This window comes from Chiloscyllium plagiosum, unplaced genomic scaffold (assembly GCF_037043375.1).
Source record: "Chiloscyllium plagiosum isolate Xiang-an unplaced genomic scaffold, Cpla_swu_hap1 HiC_scaffold_3, whole genome shotgun sequence".
Classification (NCBI taxonomy): domain Eukaryota; kingdom Metazoa; phylum Chordata; class Chondrichthyes; order Orectolobiformes; family Hemiscylliidae; genus Chiloscyllium; species Chiloscyllium plagiosum.
Window position 1 is genome coordinate 68,817,057 of NW_028270141.1, and position 21,694 is coordinate 68,838,750.

The following is a 21,694-nucleotide window of genomic DNA, read 5'->3' on the forward strand; positions in this document are numbered from 1 at the left end:
ACCCAGGAGGATGATCACTATGCTTTCCGGTTTCGCAGGCAGAATCCTACAGTAAATACACTATTGGAATCCTAATATTGTACAGATCTTCCACCACATTGAGGTTCTCCAATATGCAGCATCATTTTACTCTTGGAAATGAATAATAATGAAAAAAGTATATAGAATGACCAAGTCAATCAAAGAAGACATAAAGTGATGCTAATGAGGGAGCTATAAATTTCTTATTGCAGCAAAGAATGATGTACATCACTCATTCTGGATATCCTCCTATAAGTTCTAGAATTGTCTCAAATGCAACAAAATCATTCTGAAATCTACTTGGCATTTGACAATGCCACTAACTTTCTTACTTCCCTGTCCCAATATGATCTGTTGATAACATTGTGCTTGGTCCACCTACCTAATCCCAAGGGATGCTTGTTGAGGAATCAGAAAACTTGTTGGAATTTTATAAATTTTTTTTCAAATGAGGAAGTCCCTGCCCTCTTGTCTATAAGAACATGTGACATAAGAGCAGAAGCAGACCATTCAGCCCATTGAGTCTGCTCTGTCATTCAATGAGATCCTGACTCATTGGGTATCCAATAATCCTCGATCACTTTCCTGCCTATTCTCATAACACTTAATTCCATTACTTATTAAAACCTCTATCTCCCTTGAAACACTTAATATCTGATGTCCATTATTTGCTCCAGGGTACAGGGAGCACGTTGTACAGGAGGCAAGCCTGAACTCAGGAAGTACCTTTGAACTCTGGAGAGAGGACAAACAGAGCCCCCTTTGGCAGTTGCAAGAACCTAAACATGCAGCATGGGAGTCACAAACTTTTTTAGTCGAAGTAAAAGCTCTTGAAGGGTGGATAATGTCTGATCGGCAGATTTATAAATCTCCTGCATGTTAAATGTTATAAAACAGGCTGCAGCTGTTAATGGTCTTATTGAGTTGGCATGGAGGATGTGAGAGACTGTGGAATGTTACTTTGGTGGTGATAGTGAAGCAGAGAGAGGGTGTGAAGGGTTGTGAGGGTAAAGGATCTAAGAACTTCTACAATAGCTGGGACAAACTCTCAAAAAGCACTGATGCAGATCTTCTGACCAACCTACTGTGCAACCTGCCGATCAAGTAGCTGTATACACTCTCTTCCTTCTTTTCTAAGTAAATGCAGCTCTTGGACTCCATTTCACATTGATGAACTTAATTTTTATTGAGTTATGTGTAGATTACTTCACATTATGCTCCTACTTTCAAGATTGTCTTCTCACATTTCCACTTTGATTTCCTTATTAATTTCCCAGGATTCCTAGGTTTTTCCAGAAGTTGGCTAAGTGTCAATTTTGGCAAGAATTGGGGGTGGTTTCTCTCCTTGAGCCCTACAAAAATTTCTCAAGCTGATTTCTAAAACTGGCCAAGTTAGTTATGCACCATACCTCTCCGATGCCTTACTCGTCTTATCATTCCTCTTGCCAGAGGCAGAAGTACTTGCCATCGTCAGGCTCACCCAGGTTTCACGGTGCTGGTGCCTTTTATAAAGCCCTGACATGCACTCAGTCAAGTGCTTCCACACAGGAGTTGCCCTTCACCATATACATATCGGGAAGGGAAGCAAAACAAAATGCCTCTCAGGGCACATAGGTGTAATAGTGGCATGTCATTTGCAGATACAAGTTGTAAAGGTGTTGCTATTTAGGAACCAAGCTCCACAGGCTGTCCATCCTTAGCATCATCCCATCTGACAATCCTGCATAAAGGAGTGCTACACTTTCCCTAATACCTTATGTAGCCTATCACGTATTAATTATTAGGTGGCACAATGATGCAGTGGTTAGCACTGCTGCCTCACAGTCCAGGGACCTGGGTTTGATTCCAGCCTTAGGTGACTTCTGCATAGAGTTTTCACATTCCTCCATGTTTGTGTGAGTCCCCTCTGAGTACTGCAGTTTCCTCCCCACCGTCCAAATTTGGGCAGGTTAGGTGGATTCGCCATGCTAAATTACCTAGATGGTCCAGGGATATGCAGGCTAGGTGGAGTAGCCATGGAAAAATGTTACAGTGACAGGGTAGGAGGGTCAGTGTGGACTCAATGTGCTGAATGGCCTGCTTCCACACTGTAGGGATTCTATTATTCCATGAATTGCCATGCTTCACTGTGCAATCATCAAAGCCAAGATAGTTGAGACCATCAATACTCCCTGATTTCCCCCTCCCACAGCAACCCATGTTTTTCAACCCCCCACAGCCTTCACAATTCATTGTTCCTTTCTCGTCCTAGTGAACTGCTTTCAATCCCCATAATCGAAGTGACTTCCATTGAGTTGACCTCCAGGACAGCCCAACTGCTAACCTACCAGACCCCTGGTAGATCTGTGTCCAGCTCCCCAGTTGATTTATCACTGCTTCTGGACTGGTTCACTGGACCTGCAGAACTGACAACAGCCAACTCCCTGGATTGTAAAAGTACAGACTCACTGCCCTTGACCAATCTCAGTGGAAGATGGACCATGTTGAAACCCATGGACAAATAAATGATGAAGCCCTTGACTTACAGTGCCAAGACATCCTGGCTGAAGGTTTCTTCCCTTGTCCTGACTGGGAACTACGTAGACATAAGTGGTGGTTTTGCTGTGTGTGCTGCTGACAAACAGAGTAAGTGTGAGTTTGACGTAGCACTATGTGGGCATTAACATATATGCTCCCTTGACTGATTTCTGCTGACAACCATGATATGTCTGCACTAAGCCCCAAGGCAAGGTAGAAAGACAGTGAAATTTTAAGCTCTTGTTGAAGGCCAAAGCACAAAAAGGCAAGGTAAAGCAGAGATAGTGTGAACATCGAAGTAGGCACAAAGTGAGCGAGCACTAAAAAAAAAATTAAGGAGCCCTGAGATGCATATTGGTTCAATCCCATACATTGTACATATAGTGTACGGGAGTTGGAGAGTTCAGTGGCGCAGGTACTTGTCTGCTGCTAACATCCATGAACAAGAGAGGGGACAGTTGCTGTCTAGGGATTCCAAGAGGGCTAGAGGAGCAAACAATGAGCTAGAGTCACCAGGTATCCCCTCAGAATTTCATGTCAGAAATCATTACTGACTGGGTTTCAGTCCAGTGGGTTTGGGAATGGGAAACTGCAGACAAATAACTCAAAATTAGAAAATAATGAAATGCGATGCATGCAAATGATTGCAAATAGGCCTTTTCCACTCACTGGCAGCAATTTCATCTCAGTGTTCACACTTAGTTAGAGAATTGGACTCTTTCTTCTCAACATCAAGAATGTAAAATAGTCCAACAGCAGCGACCTCTCCTAGATCAATAAGCCCAGAATTAAAGTGCTAATCATTCAAATCATCTCGGCTGAGCAAGGTATGTCATGCATAGGGATGACAAGATTCCTGCAGCAACTGCTCCTCTCCGGTCTTGATCATGGCAAGCGGCTCTAGGGGTCTTGAAACTGATTTTGGAATGTTTTAAAAACATCCTGAGGAGGTCAGACATCCCTGAAATGCATGAGGCCCTGGTTTCTGACTAGCCAAAATGTTAAAAAGATTCATTTGTGAAGACATAAGACACTTTGAACAACTTTGGCAGAGACAAACAGAGGTGGAGTAGAGGCTTTCGCCACTCACAACCTTCAGTAATTCATCTCGTCAATGCTTTGAGCACAACTTTCCCTGGATCTGGCAGTGTCTGCAGATAACTCATTGAAACACACTGACTCTTTCACAAGCCCTGAGACCAGAGCTGAAGCAGCACACTTTTGATTGCAAGCCACTGCTTCAGAAACGAAACAATTGATTCTTTGATATAAAACAAAGGTCTACGATCTAGAAAATCAAACTAGTTGTGGTTACTCAACTTGCTGATATGGGGGTGCAGTGGCATTAATGGTGAACGTGTAATCCAGAGGCCCAGGCTTACACTCTTGGGCTCTGATTCAAATCTTACATTAGCAGCTGATGGAATTTAAATTTAGTTTAAAAAATCTGGAATATTATGATCATCTCAGTAATGGTGACTCGGAAGTGATCATCAGTCCTTGGCACACTTGAGTACTGGACATATACATTGAGTATATGGGTTGGAATGTCATATTGTGGCTGCATAAGACTTTGATGAGGCCACTTTCAGAATATTACATTCAGTTCTGGTCTCCCTGCTTTAGGAAAGATGTTGTTGAACTTGAAAGATTCAGAAAAGATTTACAGAATGTTGCCAGGATTGGATGGTTTGAGCTCTAGGGAGAGGCTGAATAGGCAGGGGCTTTATTCCCTGGAACATCACAGGTTGAGGGCTAACCTTAAAGAAGTTTATAAATTCATGAGGGGCATGGATTGGGTGAATAGCCAAGTTTTTTTTTCCCAGGGTAAGAGTGTCCAAAACTAGAGGGCAAAGGTTAAAGGTGAGAGGGAGAAGATTCAAAAGGAACCTGAGCACTAACTTTTTCATGTAGATGGTGGTATGTGCATGGAACAAGCTGCCAGAGGAAGTGATGGAACAGGGTACAATTACAACATTTCAAAGGAATCTGGCTGGGTTCATGAATAGGAAGAGTTTAGAAAGATATGAGTGGCATGCTGGCAAATGGGACTAGATCAGTTTAAGATTATGGTTCGAATGGATGAGTTGGACCAAAGGGTTTGTTTCCCTGCAGTGTACCTCAATAACTCAAATCTCATTCCTGCTGATCTCGCCTTATTTTACCAACTTTCTCACCAATGCCCACATCATTCGGGAAAGATTCCATCACAAAACTCGAAACATTAACTTGCTGTCCCTCTAGGGATGCTGTCTGACTTTCTGTGATCTCCAGCATTGGTCGTTTTCAGTCTAGATACCAGAATCTGCAGTAATTTACTCCTACTTTCTTAGAATGTCTGAACATGCATTAGGGATACCAGTGGGTCTTAAGCATTTTTCATTCATGGATCCAGCACCTAAATTATAATGAAATATAATACAGATGCTGAAAATCTTATCAGCAAATCTGGCTGCTTTTATGGAAGGAGTTAACATTTGGAATGTAATGTTGGACTTTTTTGGCGTCGTTGGCTCCATTTCTCTCTTTAGATAAGCAGCCAAACCTGTTGCACTCCTGAAGTACTTTCTTTTTTATTATATAAATTATTACATAAAGAACAAAGAACAATACAGCACAGAAGCAGGCCCTGCAGCACGTAAAGCTTTCATTCCTGATCCTTATTTAGACCTGCTACTAATTGCCGGCATAGTGACTCAGTGGTTAGCACTGCTGCCCCACAGTGCCAGGGACCCGTGTTCGAATCCTCAGATGACTGTCTGTGTGGAGTTTGCCTATTCTCCCCATGTCTGTGCGGATTTGCTCTGGTTTCCTCCCACAGTCCAAACATGTGCAGGTAAGGTGAATTGGCTAAGCTAAATTGCCCATAGTGTTCACGGATTTGTAGATTAGATGCATTAGTTTGGGGACTGGGTCTGAGTAGGACACTGTTCAGAGGATTGATGTGGACTTGTTGGACTGAGGGGCCTATTTCTACACTGTAGAGATTCTATGTCTATGTGGTTTATATCCCTCTGTTAGCCTCCCATTCATGTCTTTATCTAGTCATGGGATTCTGTTTTGGAGTATTTTCTCTACAATTTTGATATTCCTTTAGCCATTGCCCATTTGTCTCCCTTGACAGTCCCGATGTTCACAGTCTCTTCCATCTATTCATGATTCAGTCTGGGACTACTTACTGATGTTTCGCTTTTATAAAAGGGCCAATGTAGGAGGTTTCTCTGATGATTAGCCTCTAAAATAGGACAAATAGGTTCTGCTGTGATACAGTGTGACAATCAGTTGTTATCATTACTTTGGAAAAAGAATCACAAGAAGAATGTCCTTCAGCTGCTGACCTTCAGTTTTTATTTTAAGAAACCAGCCATGAGGGTGACAGGATGTCCATCACCATGATAGGATTCCATATTTTCCTGACTTACAGCTCAAAATTTTTCCTTGCTTTCTGAAGTTCTTGAATTCACGTCTGGCCCTCAACTGTAAGAACCAGTCACATAATTTCATCATTGTCTCCTGCTATATTGAATGTAAAGCACCATCTTCCAGATCAGTTAAAATAATCACTTTCTTTCATTATTAGTTCATGGGCCATGGGCTTGACAGGCAAGGATATTCCCCATTCCTTACTGCCCTTGAACAGATTGGCATGTTTAGCTATTTTCAGGGGCAGATAAGATTTAATCACATTGATGTGGGTTTGAAATGTGACCAGACCAGATCAGGATGGCAGATTTCCTTCTCAAAATGGCTTCAGTGGCTCAGCTGGATTTTTACAGCAGTTGATGATATTTTATGTTGTGGTGATGTCCACCTGATCCATTTGGGACACCTTAGGTAGATTCGCTGGTACCAGTTCTTCTTGTTTGTAACTGAATGAGTCATTGATTTCTGTGGAATAAGATAACCACACTGACAAAAGCAATTCCAGGTACCTATCACACTGCATTCCTACACGATTGGAATCTTTCTTGTACCCTCCAGAGTATTGATAGGAATTTCAGTCTTGAAGGAAGCCAAGTTTTTGGTTTTGAGGTGCCTGAAGTTCTGTACTGAATTAGATGCAAATCTTTGATTTCAATAAAGAGCACCAGCAGCAGAAATGATTGAAGCTTTTGACTTCGCCTTTCAAATACATAAATCACAGCATTATTAATTACACCTATGCTGCACTCCATTGCACACAAATCTGTCCTAATTCAGGATCAAATATGGACAATACATTAATTAAATTAATTAATTTACTTTAATAATTAATGTATTTAAATTTACAGATGCAATGTAGAGGTGACACTATTTGGAGTTATATTTCTGCAATTCTTTGCTGATTGGCTTTAAGTCAATTAGCTTCTTTATGGCTTTATTTTTTACCTTTTTGAGATTGACATCTTTTGCAGATATCAACAGCAGACATTCGCACAATTTAGTCCCAGAGTTGGTTATCGGGCTGTCCTTTGATCTGAGGGTGGTCATCAGTGTTAGTTCAAGAAAGATGGTATTAGTCACCATCAGAGTGATGCTTCCATTCCCTGTGCATTAGTCCCATTACACATGATGCAGTGATGGTAAATCCACAGTTTCAGATGAGCACCTCAGTGGTTATTCACTGATTGGCCAGTTCCACTTGGCTGATGCTAGCACATTTGTGAATACAACAGGAGAAAAATCGAGCTGCACCCATGACCTTTTACTGACAGATGGTAAATCTCTAACAGAACTGTCTGAACAATTGGAAGGAGAAAGTGAGGACTGCAGATGCTGGAGATCAGAGCTGAAAATGTGTTGCTGGAAAAGTGCAGCAGGTCAGGCAGCATCCAAGGAGCAGGAGAATCGACGTTTCAGGCATGAGCCTGCAGAAGGGCTCATGCCCGAAACGTCGATTCTCCTGCTCCTTGGATGCTGCCTGACCTGCTGCGCTTTTCTAGCAACTCATTTTCGTGTCTGCACAATTGCAAAGGATAACAATGTGGTCATATATATTTAAATAGGGTTTGATTTCATCCCATTTTCCAATAATATTATTCCACAGACATTGATACTATTACATGGAAGACGAAGACGAATAGTGTCAAAATTAAAATGACTGTTTACTTGAATTGGAGAACCGGTGTTGGACTGGGGTGTACAAAGTTAAAAACCACACAACACCAGGTTATAGTCCAACAGGTTTATTTGGAAGCACTAGCTTTCGGAGCGCTGCTCCGAACCACTTGATGAAGGAGCGACGCTCCAAAGGCTAGTCCTTCCAAATAAACCTGTTGGACTATAACCTGGTGTTGTGTGATTTTTAACTGTTTACTTGAAGTACCCTTGAAGTGGTAGCTTACCTATACTACCAGTTTCCATGCATCAGTTAATTGCCCTAAGGTATTTAACACCTTGATTTACACATACCATCGAAACCATTAACTTGTCTTGCTGGTAATAGGAGGAGAGATTTTTGTTTTGACTCACCTCTCACACATCAGGAGTATGTCTGGGAAATGATCCACTCCCAATCTATTACCACCTGTCTTTTATTAGGTGTGGTCACATTGGTACAAATTTTTGTGAGGGTTTAGAGTTCTGAAGTGGAACAATTACTTAAGTATTTTGTTTTGGTAAGTTTAGTCCACGATAATAACTCTAATAAGAGGCTGCATTTAAAAAAGCTCAAAAATTTTTGTTTCCATTTGATTTCATGCCAGTTTCATCATTTTGAGCATACTGTTGAAATACTACACATTGTCGCATTTTTGCCTCTGTTTTCCTCTTGCCTATGTTATCTGTATGTTACATGTAATGTACGTAAAGTAACTATAAGACATAGGAGTAGAGTACGCCATTTGGACCATTGAGCTTGCTCTTTTGGTGAGATAATGGCTGATATGATAATCCTCAACTCACCATTCCTACAATATCCCCATTGATTCCCTTGATTCCCTTCCTGATTAAAAATTTGTCTATCTCAGCCTTTATGTACACTCATTGACATAACTTTGACAGCCCTCTTTGTGGCAAAGAACTCTACAGATTCATGATCTTCTAAGAGAGAAAGAAATCCTCCTCATCTCTGTATTGAATAGGCAAGCCTACATTCTAAGATTATACCCTGGGGTCCTAGGCTCACCCAGAAGGGGGAACAAACTTTCTGCATCCATGATGGTAAGCCTCTATGATTCATTCATGGTGCAATAAGATCTCTTCTCAGTCCTCTAAACCCCAGTGAGCACCAATCCAAACTAGTGAATCTGTCCTCAGTAGAAAATCCCTCCATATCCAAGGTCAACCTAATAAGTATGTCTAATTTTATAGATATTTCCATCGATATCTTTGAAGAATAAAGAGAAATAAGTTAATTGGATTCAAATCTTCCAGTAGGACGATAGCTCTTGCCAAATTGTCAATTGGACTTGCATGTTAAGATCATGCACAAGTCCTGATATTGCTCATTCTACAGGATTAATAAATCAGTAATTACCCTGCATCTGGAATCCTCTGAAAAGTCTCCAATGCTGAATTGGAGTTGGAGACTTTGGATGATTTCAAACCATTTACCTGAATAGTTATGTAGGGAATATTAGAGGTTTTTAAACTGCTGTAACTACTGACAAATGATAAACCTGAACCTTGATATATAACTGATCCTTTGTCCCGTCTCCACGACCACAGCCTGATCTTCCATGGATTCCTAATTGGCCTCTCTAAAACCCAACCTCCAGCTTTACCCCTCACCTCACCCTGAGACCCAAGGCCCTCATGACTTCCTCCCCGCATAGAATGTCCAACTCTTGTCTCCTTCTAATCCCTTGTCCTGATAGCACCCAAACCCCATGCCATCTAACCTTAATTCTCAGACATATATATTCATCAAACATCATGGTTTGCCATGTTCATGTACATGACCAACCTTTATTTGATTCATTAAGAAATCCCAGTCCACATTTCAAATGTGTTGTTAGGAAATCATCTCCAATAGTTTCCATGTGTGCCTTTCTTCAAAGTTTTGCCAGTGGGAATTGTTTTGTTTGGCCTAAAAGGTAACCCCACTATTAAAATGGATCAGACTTAATTTACTAGCCGCACCTTCAATCCCTTTCCCACCTGAAAGTTTCTGGCAAATTATTATGTCCCAGTAAGCTTATGCCTGCTGTCAAAAGGTTTACTCGAGATAAAGCATAATGTGCCAATGTAGCTGTAGGAGTATCAGCATGTTTCTATATAGCGATCAATTTTATTCATGTCAAAACAGTAATATAAAGAAATTTGATTTGAGTGATGTTCTTGAAAAACCCTGGGCTCAATTCAATGTGTTTTTTGGCTTTGTCTGAGTTCCTTTGATATTCCTGAAAGGATTTTCACTGCAAGACCGAATGAGATTTCTCACCAAATCTTACTAAATGCATTAATCACCTACTCTACTGCCTTGTTGAACCTCATGTCTGATTCTAACCCTATCTTACCATGATGTTACTGGAACAGATTGCCTCTGCTGGGATATCTTGAAATTGACCAGTATCTCTATACTGGTACCATCTTTAACAGGATGTTGTTCATCCAGCCAAGCACTGGCAATCTGGAGCTGCCCTGCACAGTTCCTCACATTTGCCCTGGACATAAGAGACAAAGGCAATTTGGTGCTCCACTTTGCAAGCAGGGACCTGGAGACCCTGCTGGATGGGGTGGTGTGTACGTGAGACATCCTGTTCCCACAGGACAAGCAGAGGAGGCCACAACACCAAACCATGACAGCATGGTCCAAGGTTGCCACCAGGCTCAGTGCAGTCTCGACCATCTGTAGGAATGCTCCGCACTCTACTCTGCCAGCCTAGGTGCCACAATCCTCCCACCGATACCTTGAACTCACTCCATCTTCTGCCACCTAACAAGGATTATGCATTACTCCTCTCATTATTGCCTGCAATATCTTCCCTCAAACACTCTGACCAACAACAGCCTCCAAAACCACTAACTCTGTATGCTCTCTTTGCTGCCTACTCATGGAAGTTGTGGCAGAACCCAAACTGAGCAGATTAGGACTGAGTAACTATCACTAGGTAGCAATGTTGGTGACATGTTCCATCACTTTGCTGATGATTTGGAGTAGACTGAAGGGGCAGAAATGATTTGGATTTGTCTTGCTTTGCATGGAAAAAGCATTCCTCGGAGATTTTCCACTTTATCAGTTTGATGTCACTGTTGTGGTTGAACTAGAAAAGTTTGAAAAGGACATTACCTAGATCTTCCACTCACAGTTGTGTAACTGCAACTGAGACAAAGCATATATTAAAAAGTTTCAGTAAATATATTAGATGTCTATGGCTCAAAGGTAAAAGACAGAGGATGGTGGTGGAGGGTTGTTTTTCAGGCTGGTGGCATGTGACCAGTGCAGTGCCACAAGGATCGGTGCTGGGTCCACAACTTTTCATCATTTGTATCAATGATTTGGATGTGAGCATAAGAGGTACAGTTAGTAAGCTTGCAGATGACACTAAAATGTGTAGTGGCCATTGAAGAAGGTTCCCTCAGATTCCAATGGGATCTTGATGAGATGGGTCAATGGGCTGAGGAGTAGCAGATGGAGTTTAATTTAATTAAATGTGAAATGCTACATTTGGGAAAGCAAATCTTAAACAGGACTTATACTGTAATAGGAAGGTCCGAGGGAGTGTTGCTGAATAAAGAGACCTTGGAGTGCAGGTTCACAGCTCCGTGAAAGTGGAATCGCAGGTAGATAAGATAGTGAAAAAGGAGTTTGGTATGCTTTCCTTTATTGGTCAGAGTATTGAGTACAGGAGTTGGGAGGTCATGTTGCGGCTGTACAGGACATTGGTTAGGCCACTGTTGGAATATTGCATGCAATTCTGGTCTCCTTCCCATCAGGAAGATGTTGTGAAACTTGAAAGGGTTCAGAAAAGATTTATAAGGATGTTGCCAGGGTTGGAGGATTTGAGCTATACGGAGAGGTTGAATAGGCTGGGGCTATTTTCCCTGGAGCATCGGAGGCAGAGGGCTGACCTTATAGAATCATAAAATCATGAGGGTCATGGATAGGATAATTGGACAAAGTTTTTTTTCCTGGGGTGGGGGAGTCCAGAACTAGAGGGCATAGGTTTCGGATGAGAGGGGAAAGATATAAAAGGGACCTAAAGGGCAACTTTTTCACGCAGAGGGTGGTGCATATATGGAATGAGCTGCCAGAGGAAGTGGTGGAGGCTGGTACAATTGCAACATTTAAAGGGATTTGGATGGGTATATGAATAGGAAGGGTTTGGAGAGATATGGGTCCGGTGCTGGCAGTTGGGATTAGATTGGGTTGGGATATCCAGTCGGCATGGACGAGTTGGACCGAAGGGTCAGTTTCCATGCTGTGCATCTCTATGACTGCATGACCCTAAGTTATTACTTCTTGTCATGGAAATGAACGGCACAGAAACAGACTCTTCAGTCCAACTAATCCGATCAGATATCCTAAATAAATCTATTCCCATTTGCCAGCACTTGGCCCATATCCAACAAAATCCTTCCCATTCATATACCCATTCTGATGCCTTTTAGATGTTGTAATTGTATCATCCTCTACTACCTTCTCTGGCAGCTCATTCTATACACGCACCTCACTCTGTGTGAAAAAGTTGCCCCTGAGGTCCCTTTTAAATCTTACCCCTCTCACTCTAAACCTATGCCCTCTAGTTCTGGATTCCCCTACCCCAGGGAAAAGATCTTGTCTATCTACCCTATCCATGCCCCTCATGATTTTGTAAACCTCTATAAGGTCACGCCTCAGCCTCCGACGCTCCAGGGAAAACAGCCACAGCCTTTTCAGCATCTCCCTATTGCTCAGATTCTCCAACCCTGGCAACATTCTTGTAAATCTTTTCTGAACCCTTTCAAGTTTCACAACATCATTCCTTTAGGAGGGAGATCAGAATTGTACACAGTATTCCAAAAGTGACCTAGCCAATGTCATGTACAGCCTAAATTAATCTAGTCCCATTTGCCAGTATTTGGTCCATATCCCTCTAAAACCTTCTTATTCATATACTTAGCCAGATGCCTTTTAAATATTGTAATTGCACAACCCTCCACTACTTCACGTACTTTGAGTTACTTACTGCTTTATGACTTGCATAACTTATAAACTCAGTCTTTTATGAGAGAAAAACATCCAAAAGGCTCCGATCCTTTCTAAACTAATCTCATTACAACCACTTGAAGTAGTGTTGGAATAAAGAACGCCAGACTATTCATCCATTCTCACATTGGGACTTAACAATTTGGGCAACATCTAACTCAGGGAATTTCAACAGGGGTACGATTGTAACAAATTAGGATGTCATGCCGCAATTTAAACCCACAGACGTAAGCAAAGATTCAGAAGCGCATCCACAAACATTCATTCCATCTACCGCCAACACTCAGTAACAGCAGTGAGTACAATTTATATAAATTCAAGCAGAACTTCAATAAGGTTCCTTAGGCAGCATCTTCCAAACCAACTACTGTCGAGAAGGATGTGGGCAGCAACCTGCACCTCAACTCCCCCTCCTTCCTGACATGGAAATATATTGCTGTTCCTTTAGTGTTCCTGGTTCGAACAGCATCTACAGTAATTGGATTGCAGAATTTCAAGAAGACAGCTCACCACAACCTTCTCAAGGACACCTAGAGATAAAAATGCTGGCCCAGCGCTCGTGCACCCACATCACATGAATGAAAGAAAATAACCCAATAGGTGCTGCCAAAATGTTCTGTCTTGTATTCCAAATTCTGCAGAATTCTGCTTTTGTTGAAATACATGAATGTGGTATTCAGCTGAGGCTGAGCAACAACATTCTCATGAAATTCTGATCACAGTGTGGACATTCACTAGGTGGCAGTGCAGTTGTATTGTCATTGTCGAAATTTTGAGTGATGCTGCCCTCTGGGGGAAATGAAGTCTTGTATTTTTGTACCTGACTTTGGAAAAGGATATTAGTTGCGTAACATAAAATGGATGAATTGGCTTTTGCTGAGTCTAAGAATTTATATTTCACTTACAATTGAAAAAAAAGATGTGAAAATTGGAAAGTGCATGAATGAAGTTGAACAGAAACCTAAGAAAGTTAAAAATCACACAACGCCAGGTTATAGCCCAACAGGTTTAATTGGAAGCACACTAGCTTTCGGAGCGACGGTCCTTCATCAGGTGATAGTGGAAGGCTCGATTGTAACACAGAATTTATCGCAAAAATTTGCAGTGTGATGTAACTGAAATTATACATTGAAAAATTGATTGTCTATTAAGTCTTTCATCTGTTAGAATACAGTGATAGTTTCACTTCTTTCATATGTAAATCACAAAACCTTTTTTTAAAGTTGCATTCTCGGGTTAGCTGTTAACAATGGTGATAGCTAGACAATATGTTGAAGGTCTTTGTGTATGTGGGTCTTTGTCTGTCTGTGTGTGTGTGTGTCTGTCTGGGGTGGGGTTGTAAATGTGAGAAAGTGTGTGTGTGTGTAGTGAGTGCAGAGTGTCTTAAGTCTGTGAGGGGGTGCATGTGTGAGTGTGGGAGTGTGTGTGTCTATAAGGGCATGTGTGGGTGTTTGTGTGCACGTCTGTGTGTACCTGTGGCCGTGTGTATGTGAGAGTGTGTGTGTAGGAATATCTGTGTGTGTGTGTAGTGCAATGGTGATCACCTGTAATGTGACATGAACCCAAGGTCCCGGTTGAGGCCCTCCCTATGGGTACCGAACTTAGCTATCAGCCTCTGCTTGGCCACTTCCCTCTGCTGCCTGTCCCAAAGTCCACCTTGGAGGATGGTCACCAGAAGGTCCGAGGCTGAATGTCCTGGACCACTGAAGTGTTCCCCAACTGGGAGGGAACCCTCCTGTCTGTTGATTGTTGTGCGGTGCCCATTCATCAGTTGTCGTAGCCTTTGCTCGGTTTCCCCAATGTACCATGCCTCCGGGCATCCTTGCCTGCAACGTATAAGATAGACAATGTTGGCTGAGTCACATGAGTTCCTGCCATGTACAAGGTGGGAGGTGTCCTCACGCGTAATTGTGGTATCTGTGTCCACAATCTGACACGTCTTGCAGCATCCACCGTGACAGGGTTGTATGGAGACAACCAGACACAGACAGACAAAGACCCACATGCATACATATATTTTGTGGGGTGAATTTGTACTTGCAGAGTTACATTGCACTTTGCTCAAAAACTGCATACATTCATGTAGAACTCTGAACTCAAAAACTGCATGAATTTATGTAAAACTCTGTTAGCTCACTTTTTAGATTAGAATCAATCTAAACATCAGGTCATAGACAGAGAACACAGGGGACTAACTCCTTCAACATATTGTCTAGCTATCACCATTGGTAACAGCTAACCCGAGAATGCAACTTTAAAAAAAAGGTTTTGTGATTTACACATGAAAGAAGTGAAACTATCACTGTATTCTAACAGATGAAAGACTTAACAGACAATCAATTTTTCAATGTATAGTTTCAGTTACATCACACTGCAAATTTTTGCTATAAATTCTGTGTTACGATCGAGCCCTCCACTATAACCTGATGAAGGAGTCTCGCTCCGAAAGCTAGTGTGCTTCCAATTAAACCTGTTGGACTATAACCTGATGTTGTGTGATTTTTAACTTTGTACATCCCAGTCCAACACCGGCATCTCCAAATCAAGAAACCTAACAAAGCAACATATAAAATTAGACATCTTAGGCAGTGTTGCAATGTTGAGGAGGAGAAATATAAGAGATGTAACTCCAGTCAGAAATCATTATGTGACTTGTCCCGTTCACATCACTTCACTACCAGAGACATCATGATCATGTGAAATGCACTTTGTAACTCACTGTAGACAGGCTCCACACTATTGCAGACTTTGCATCATTTTCATTATAAATAAATCTACAAGGATGATTATATACAACAATCGATAAAATAGAAAATATGTTATTTCAGAACAGTTTCTGCTGACCTGAAATGTTTGTCTTGTTCTCTGTACAGTGGAGGACTTGTCAAGAATTTTCTGCTTTTGCTTCAGATTTCCAATCTCAATTGTATTCTGCTTTGGCAACTATATAGTGGTTTCATAATCATGTGTTTTCATTGCTTTTTGCATTCATCTCAATATTTTTGTGATTTTAGACACCCAGAGTGATGTCTCGACACAAGGTTGTATTATATTGGCTGTTTCTGTTGCTAGTTTGTCATCGTGCACAAGCTGAATTTGGTCAGGTACGCAGTTCAAATCCTCCTCTTCTGGTGAGTAACTTCTTCTTTTAGTTATTCATGAGATATGGGCCTCACTGGCTGGACCAGCATTTATTGCTCAGCCCTAATTGCCCAGAGAGCAGTTGAGAGTCAACCACATTTCTGTGAGTCTGGAGTCACATGTAGGACCGACCAGGTAAGGAAGGCAGATTTCCTTCCCTGAAGGACATTAGTAAATCCAGATGAGCTTTTACTGATAATCAACAATGATCGATTCACGGTCATCAATAAACTCTTAAATCCAGAACTTTATTGAATTCAAATTCAATCATCTGCCATGGGGTGGGGGTTCAAAGCTGGGTTCCTAGAATATTACCTGGGTCACTGGATTAACACTATAGCGATAATACCACTAGGCCATTGCCTCCCCTAATCTAGGACAGAGTGTATAATATGTAAACCTTGCCTTTAGGAGAATGTACCTTGAAAGATTGTGCCATGTATACAGAAGATTGTGACTTTGTTCACCTGTGAGACTGCAATGAGTTTGCAAGCTGTGCATGCGCACACAGACACACACACACTCTCTCTCTCTTTCTCTCACACACACACACCTGTTGGTTGTGTAATATATACTTCATAACAGGGGAGGTGAGGGCACACTGGTATTGTCACTGGATTTGTAATCCAGAAACCCAGCTAAATTGAGTTTGAATTCCACCATGGCACATCGTTTATAGATTAACTTGTTCATAAATGTCATTTAAGAATATAAAACTGCCATGCTTATTTTCCCTGGCCTATATATGACTCCAAACATCTCAGTGAAGGAAAGGAAATGGAAGAATGACCTGGCATTAGAGATGACAATGGCAAACTCAAGCCCGTCAACCCTGCAAAGTCCTCGTTCCCAAATATGGGGCTCGGGCTAAAACTGGGAGACAATCTACACAATATGATACAGTGTGATGCACCCATACATTCATACCTTATACGCAATTAGATTTAGATTAGATTAGATATAGATTTCCTACAGTGTAGAAACAGGCCCTTCAGCCCAACGAGTCCACACCGACCCTCCGAAGAGTAACCCACCCAGACCCATTTCCCTCTGACTAATGCGCCTAACAGTATGGACAATCTAGCAGGCAATACCATCATCAGCAGATCTTTTGATCCTGCTCCACAGCTACCTCATGAAGGAGCAACACTCCAAAAGCTAGTATTTCCAAATGAACCTGTTGGACTTTATGCTGGTGTTCTGTGATTTTTAGCATCATCAACAGAGGCATTGGCACAGTACACTGTCATGATTGGAGTCCTCAACATTGATTCTGGACCCAATCACGTTTCATAATATCAGGTTAAACATGGATAAGGAAATCTCATGCTGACCTCTGGCTGACTCCGCTTGACTGATGGATCAGTATTCCTCCGGGATTAACAGCACGTGGAGGAGGCACTAAGGGTGACAGGAACCAGAATGTGCTCTGAGTGAGGCATTTCAATATCCATAAAGAAATGTGGCCCCAGTACTTAGTGAGCTTGTGGATTCCAATTGAAGGTGAAAATGTGTTGCTGGAAAAGCGCAGCAGGTCAGGCAGCATCCAAGGAACAGCAGAATCAACGTTTCGGGCATAAGCCCTTCTTCAGGAAGGCTTCTTCGGGCTTATGCCCGAAACGTTGATTCTCCTGCTCCTTGGATGCTGCCTGACCTGCTGCGCTTTTCCAGCAACACATTTTCAGCTCTGATCTCCAGCATCTGCAGCCCTCACTTTCTCCTCGAAGATTCCAATTGAAGGCACTACCAGACTCAAGCCGATAGGAAAAGACCAACAAGGGAGAAAAAGATACTTCACCTCATCTTCACCAATCTGCCAGTCACACAATAATATTTGAATGAGTGACCACTGCCCTTGAAGAAACAAAGTCCCATCTCCACACTGAGAATCGTGTTACACGGTACTATCATTGTGCTAATGAGAAAAAAACAACCAGCTTCAGTAACTTAACACTCCTCTTAATGGCCCAATAAACGAATCACAGATACTAAAAATGCTGCAGCTGTTGCCAAACTATTGTTATAGAGACAGATTCCCCTCCATAGTGATGGTGCTAACAACTGTTTCACAGCTTCAATTTTAAATTTTCATCAGATATCTGAGAGAACAAAGAACACAAGAGATGAGAGCAGGAGTAGAACATTTAGCTCAATGAGTCTGCTCTGCTATTCAGCACAATCATGGCTGATCTCAGGCTTCACCTATTCAATCTATCCTTTGATTATGTGAGAGCCCAAACATCAATCTATTCTAGTTTTAAACGGATTCAGCAATGATGACTCCCCAACTTTCTGGGGGATGGAATTCCAAAGATTCATAAACCTTTGAGTAAAGTAATTTTTTTTTCATCTCAGTCCTGAATGATTGGCTTCATAGCATGAGATTATGCCACCATGATCTAAATGTTCTGATAGCTTAAATAATCTCTCAGTATCTACCTGATCAAACCCCTTCAGTATATTGTCTTTTCGATAAAAACGCCTCCTACTTTACTTGTCACTACAGAATAAATATAGCCCATCATCATACGACAACCCAAGGATTAATCTTGTAAATATTCCCTGCACCTCTGAATGTAAATATATATTTCCCTGCATATATGAATCAAATTGGACAGTGCTCCAGATACAGTCTCATCAAATCGAACAATCATTGACTGCTGTAAAACCCATTCTGGTTCATTAATCTCCTTTAGTGAAGGAACTCCCACCCTTGGTCTGGCCTCTGGCTGACTCCAGACCCAATGCAATTTGGGTGACTCGTAACAATCTTCTGAAATGGCCCAGCAAGCCATTCAGTTCGACGACTGGGGATGGACAACACTGCTCCTGCCAGTGATTTCCACATCCCAAGAAAGACAAATGAAAACTAACATGCAGTTAGTCTTGCTGATTGCTTGCTGCACCTGCATTCTAATTTTTGGCACTTTGGTGGGAGCATAGTAGTTTTTACATCTTTTATGAAAAAGCTATGCTTTGTGAGTTTTTAAAATATTTTGAGTGAATGTTATGTATCTGTATATTTTTTAGACAGAACTGTGCAACCAAATAACATCAATGTACTTCAATTTAGGCAGAAGATCCTTCTTTAACAGAAGACAGTAATATTCAAATCCATCACAACAGACTGAAAAGAAATGGTAGGAAATGAATGCATGTTACGGTTTTAGATATTCCTTTGGATTTTTAAAGATTAAGGAGACATCCACAATTACTTCCTAATTTAATTTGCTTTTATGGGCTAAGATTTATTTAAAATTGTCAAATTGACTTTTGAAATTGTTTAAGTCAAAACTAAAGCAGCATTTAATGTGTGTAACTAAAATCTTAATTTCAAAGTACGAGGAAGAATGCCAGAACACCTTGTTGTCAGTCTTCCGTTAAAATCCTTTAAGCTAGTATAATTGTTGTTAAGCTTTTTTTTATTTTAAAGGATAAGTACTCTATTCTCCAGATTACAATATCATCCACATTTAGATTGTGGAATCCACCGCAAACAGTTCTTCCGACAATGTTGATATTGATCTTTGATCTAAACTATAGCACAGTGACTTTCATTCTGAAGAAGTACAGAGCCAGTAATACATAATTAGTAAGAAACATATTGAATGTGACAATACATAACTCAAATATGCATAACCCTTTCATGTTGGACAATTCGGTGTACAATTTTAAAGTAAAATTTGTGTTTATGTTATATATAATGGCAAAAGGAGACATTCATAGGGCTAGCAAATGACAACTAATTTATTATTTTATTAATAGTAATGTTGGATAGTACTAAGGATCAGCACTGGGACCCTTCCAGATTGTTGTGTGTGTTCCAACTGCTCAAGCGAGTCCGGAAGTGCTATTGTCAAGGATGCTGGCAGATGACACATTTTGCTATGTGTTGGGGCTTATGAAAACGTGGTTAGAAACAAAAAAAAATGCAGAGGCTGGAAGCCAAGGAGACAAGTGGCAGGCTGGAAGAACACAGCAGGCCAGAAAGCATAAGGAGGTGGAGAAGTCAACGTTTTGGTGTAACCGTTCTTCAGGACGAGCAGGCATCTGGAGAAATGAAGAAAGGTTCTGGAAGAGAAGGGATTGCATATCAGTTCATCAAATACCCAATTTATTGTTTATCAGTTTGAATCTAGGGAAGAGGTTCAGAAGATTTTGGACAGTGTTTTCCATGCTTTGAAGACTTGGACCAGTTTATGTATTAAAGACACTTTATCCAACCTCTCTTATCAGTGAGGTAGACAAAGTGACACAAAATTCAGCTTGCAGTTCAACTTAATTTTAATAATCAAAATATTCCTTATTAAAATCACCATATGTGCATTTCCCAAATTCCCACAATATTTAGACTCTATTTGGCAGTGTCCACCTGAGAAAAGATATTACCTGCAATGGTTTGCATGTTTATGCTGGGCCAGTGCAATCCCCTTCCTTTCCATTGTTGAGCTGGCTCTCTTCTACAAAGGAGGGTCCCACAGGTCAGGATGGATCTTGTCCATGGTTTTCTTGGATTGATGCACAATCTTCTGCCACGAGTCTTTCTGCAAATCTTCACTGTGAGTCTTTACTGAGGGGGTTGCTGTCAGGTGTATGTTTATATCCTTGTTATAGTGTCATAGAGATATACAGCACGGAAGCAAACCATTCAGTCCAATTTGTGCATACCAACCAGACATCCCAAATTAATATTGTCCCATTTGCCAGCATTTGGCCCATATCCCTCCAAACCCTTCCTTTTCATGTACCCATCCAGATACCTTTTAAACATTGTAATTGTACTAGCCTCCATCACTTTCTCTGGCAGCTCATTCCACACATGCACCACTCTCTGCGTGAAAACGTTGCCCCTTACATCTCTTAAGTGTTTCTCTTCTCACTTTAAACCTATGCCCTCTACTTTTCGCCAACCTCAGTAAAAATACCTTGTCTATTACCTTCTCCATGCCCCTCATGATTTTATAAACCTCTATAAGGTCACCCCTCAGCCTCCAATGCTCGAGGGAAAATAGCCCCAGTCTATTCAGTCTCCCCCTGTAACTCAAACCCTCCAACCCTGGCAACATCCTTGTAAATCTTTTCTGAACCCTTTCAAGCTTCACAACATCCTTCTATAGGAGGGAGACCAGAATTGCAGTATTGCAATAGTTGCCTAACCAACAGCCACAAGATAACCTCCCAACTACTATTCTCAATGCTCTAATCAATAAAGGCAAGCATACGAAATGCATTCTTCACTATCCTGTCTACTCGCGACTTCACTTTCAAGAAACTATAAACCTGCAGTCCAATGTCTCTTTATTGAGCAATGCTCCCAGGACCTTACCAATAAGTGTACAAATTCTGCAATGGTTTGCCTTTCCAAAATGCACCACCTCATATTTATCTAGATTAATGTGGTGGAATAGTGGCTCAATGGTTAGCACTGCTGTCACACAGTGCCAGAAACCCAGGTTTGATTCCCGTCTCAGGCAAACTGTCTGTGTGGAGGTTGCACATTCTCCCCATGTCAGCACAGGTTTCCTCTGGGTGCTCTGGTTTCCTCCTACAATCCAGAGTTGAGCAGGTTAGGTGAATTGGCCATGTTAAATTGCCCATAATGTTTAAGGATGTGTAGGTTAGGTGCAGTAGTCAGGGGTAAATGTAGAATAATAGGTTAGGGTAATGGGTACTCTTTGGAGAGTCATTGTAGCCTGTTTCCCACACTGTTGGGATTCTATGATCTAAACTTCTTCTGTTCATAGGTCAATTGGATCAAGATCCTGCTGTACTCTGAGGTAACCTTCTTTGTTGTCCATTACACCTCCAATTTTGGTGTCATCTGCAAACTTTCTATCTGTATCTCCTATGCTCATATCCAAATAAGTGATGAAAAGCAGTGGACCCAGCACCAATCCTTGTGAC

At 41.4% G+C, this 21,694-nt stretch overlaps 1 protein-coding gene across 4 annotated transcripts in view; it reads left to right on the forward strand.

Annotated features, from left to right (window-relative positions):
- Positions 1–21,694, forward strand: part of LOC122539853 (adhesion G protein-coupled receptor F4-like) — a 94,162-nt gene that overhangs the window by 5,598 nt on the left and 66,870 nt on the right. For 2 of the 4 annotated variants that reach the window (XM_087980154.1, XM_087980148.1), the window contains 2 exons: positions 15,664–15,780; positions 18,864–18,930. In XM_087980154.1, coding sequence (XP_087836280.1) covers positions 15,676–15,780; positions 18,864–18,930 — 172 coding nt within the window. In that variant the 5' untranslated portion in view covers positions 15,664–15,675. The remainder of the gene's footprint in view (positions 1–15,663; positions 15,781–18,863; positions 18,931–21,694) is intronic. The other 2 variants (XM_087980159.1, XM_087980158.1) reach the window with 1 other exon arrangement.